The following is a 1,778-nucleotide window of genomic DNA, read 5'->3' as shown; positions in this document are numbered from 1 at the left end:
AGCGAGGTAAACAGATGGATTTAGTTGTCCGTGAGTCACGATAGCCCCTGTTATGATATATGGAAGATAACAAATTACCAAAGTTGCCTGCACCCACAGTGCGCTATACACCGTCTTTCTGTATCGGGCAACGTTCGGTGACGCCCCCTCACTCTGTTGGCTTTGGTTCGCATGAAATTGTCGCATAAACCTCTGGTTACTTCGCAGAGTTACAAAAATCCATGCATAGCAGAAACCAGATGTGAGTAGACCAAGCAGAATCCCGATGTATCCGATCCATGTCGTTAGTAAGTAATCCAAAAACGACATTGCTGTGACCCCGATTCCCATCAACCAAATTGAGATCACCATTACATAGGTTCGTTGCAGAGTTACAACCTGTCTGTATTTTAGCCTCAGCAAAAGTGCCAGAAGTCTGTCCACGCTAATAGCAGATATTGTCATCAAAGACACGCATCCCAGAATGTATGCTATCAGAAAACCAGTGCCGATCGTGTAGCGACAAATATTCCAACATTCGGTTATCATCAATATCCAAGAAACAACAAATAGAGGCTCCAAAGTGATACCAACACACAGATCACTTGTCGCCAGGGTACGAAACAAAAGCTTGGACGGCGCGTGAAGCGTAGATTCCTTGTGAAGAGCGATTAATATTAAAGCATTTCCAAGGAACGCAGTAATGGATAGAAAAGTGTTCAAGATAGAAAAAAATAGGAGAGGACCGTGTATGCCTTCAGCTATGTCTGCCGAGCATACCAATGCTGGCAAATCAATGGGTTTGCTTTCTTCCTCTCGAGTGTAGTTTGGCATGGCCATGAAACATCGTATTTTAGGCATCAATACACGTGAGAGATCCTTTTATTTATTTTAGTTTACAAACTAAGAAGACAGCTGTGCAATGTCTAAACCAATTTTTACTGTTTTTAGTATTTGCAATATACTATAAGCTTCTTCAGGCCAATATCACTTTCTACGACGGTATTTTTTTGAAGTTAACTCATAGCTTTTTGAGTTTTAAGTACGTTTTGTTATTGTTATCAAGTTATTTTCTAATATCACCTCTTAAAAAGTTAAGTAATCCGTCAATCGTGTTTTAAGAGCTTTCTATGCTAATTTGTGCCGCACCTGCACTGTCTTTATTTCTGAAGCCTGTGTTTTAACCCTTATACTTTTCGGACTCTTTCACATTGTCAGCATATTCACAAAGGCTTTTTCGTATTTTTCCAGATTTGTGTTTGTTTTTCCTTTACGAATATGATTTATGCTTTTCATGTTATTTTGTTAAAAGGTGGCATTTGTGTGAATAAATTAAATGCTTTTATTTACGTGGCTCAAAAGCAACTGAAATTAAGTGCGAATCTGATTCTGACAACACGGTGGGAAAAAAGCAGTGCATATAACAGGTTTCCGAGGATGAATTATCCATTTTCATGAAACCTTGTTTCTTTAGGTTGAAAACTAATTGTAGAAAAGCGTGCCAGCGGAGCACCATAGGTAAGATATTTTGGGAAATCTATCGATTCGCTACTTTCACAATCCCATAGTACACCTCTATTACCCCCCAAGACGTTTGCATAACCAACGCCTATCCAGATTTTTGGAGGGTAAAAAAGGTGTATTATGGAATTTTTGCAAGTAGTGAACTCGAAAAATTTTGGTTATGACGTCAGCTTACGCCCATACAGACTGTCGGGGTGGAGGTAGGTTGAAAACTAATTGTAGAAAAGCCTGCCAGCGGAGCACCATGGGTAAGATATTTTGGGAAATCTATCGAT

At 39.5% G+C, this 1,778-nt stretch overlaps 1 protein-coding gene across 1 annotated transcript in view; it reads right to left on the bottom strand.

Moving 5' to 3' along the window:
• The window catches only part of LOC137976097 (melanocyte-stimulating hormone receptor-like), a 2,803-nt gene extending 1,747 nt beyond the window's left edge, over positions 1-1,056 (bottom strand). Inside the window, exon 1 of the mRNA XM_068823370.1 lies at positions 1-1,056. This exon is cut by the window's left edge and continues 1,747 nt beyond it. Within this exon, the coding sequence (XP_068679471.1) occupies positions 1-840 (840 nt within the window). The 5' untranslated portion in view covers positions 841-1,056.
• Positions 1,057-1,778: the final 722 nt, after the last annotated feature.

This window comes from Montipora foliosa, chromosome 11, assembly GCF_036669935.1.
Source record: "Montipora foliosa isolate CH-2021 chromosome 11, ASM3666993v2, whole genome shotgun sequence".
Taxonomy (NCBI): domain Eukaryota; kingdom Metazoa; phylum Cnidaria; class Anthozoa; order Scleractinia; family Acroporidae; genus Montipora; species Montipora foliosa.
The sequence above is the reverse complement of the archived record's forward strand: the minus strand, read 5'-3'. Positions and strand labels throughout refer to the sequence as shown.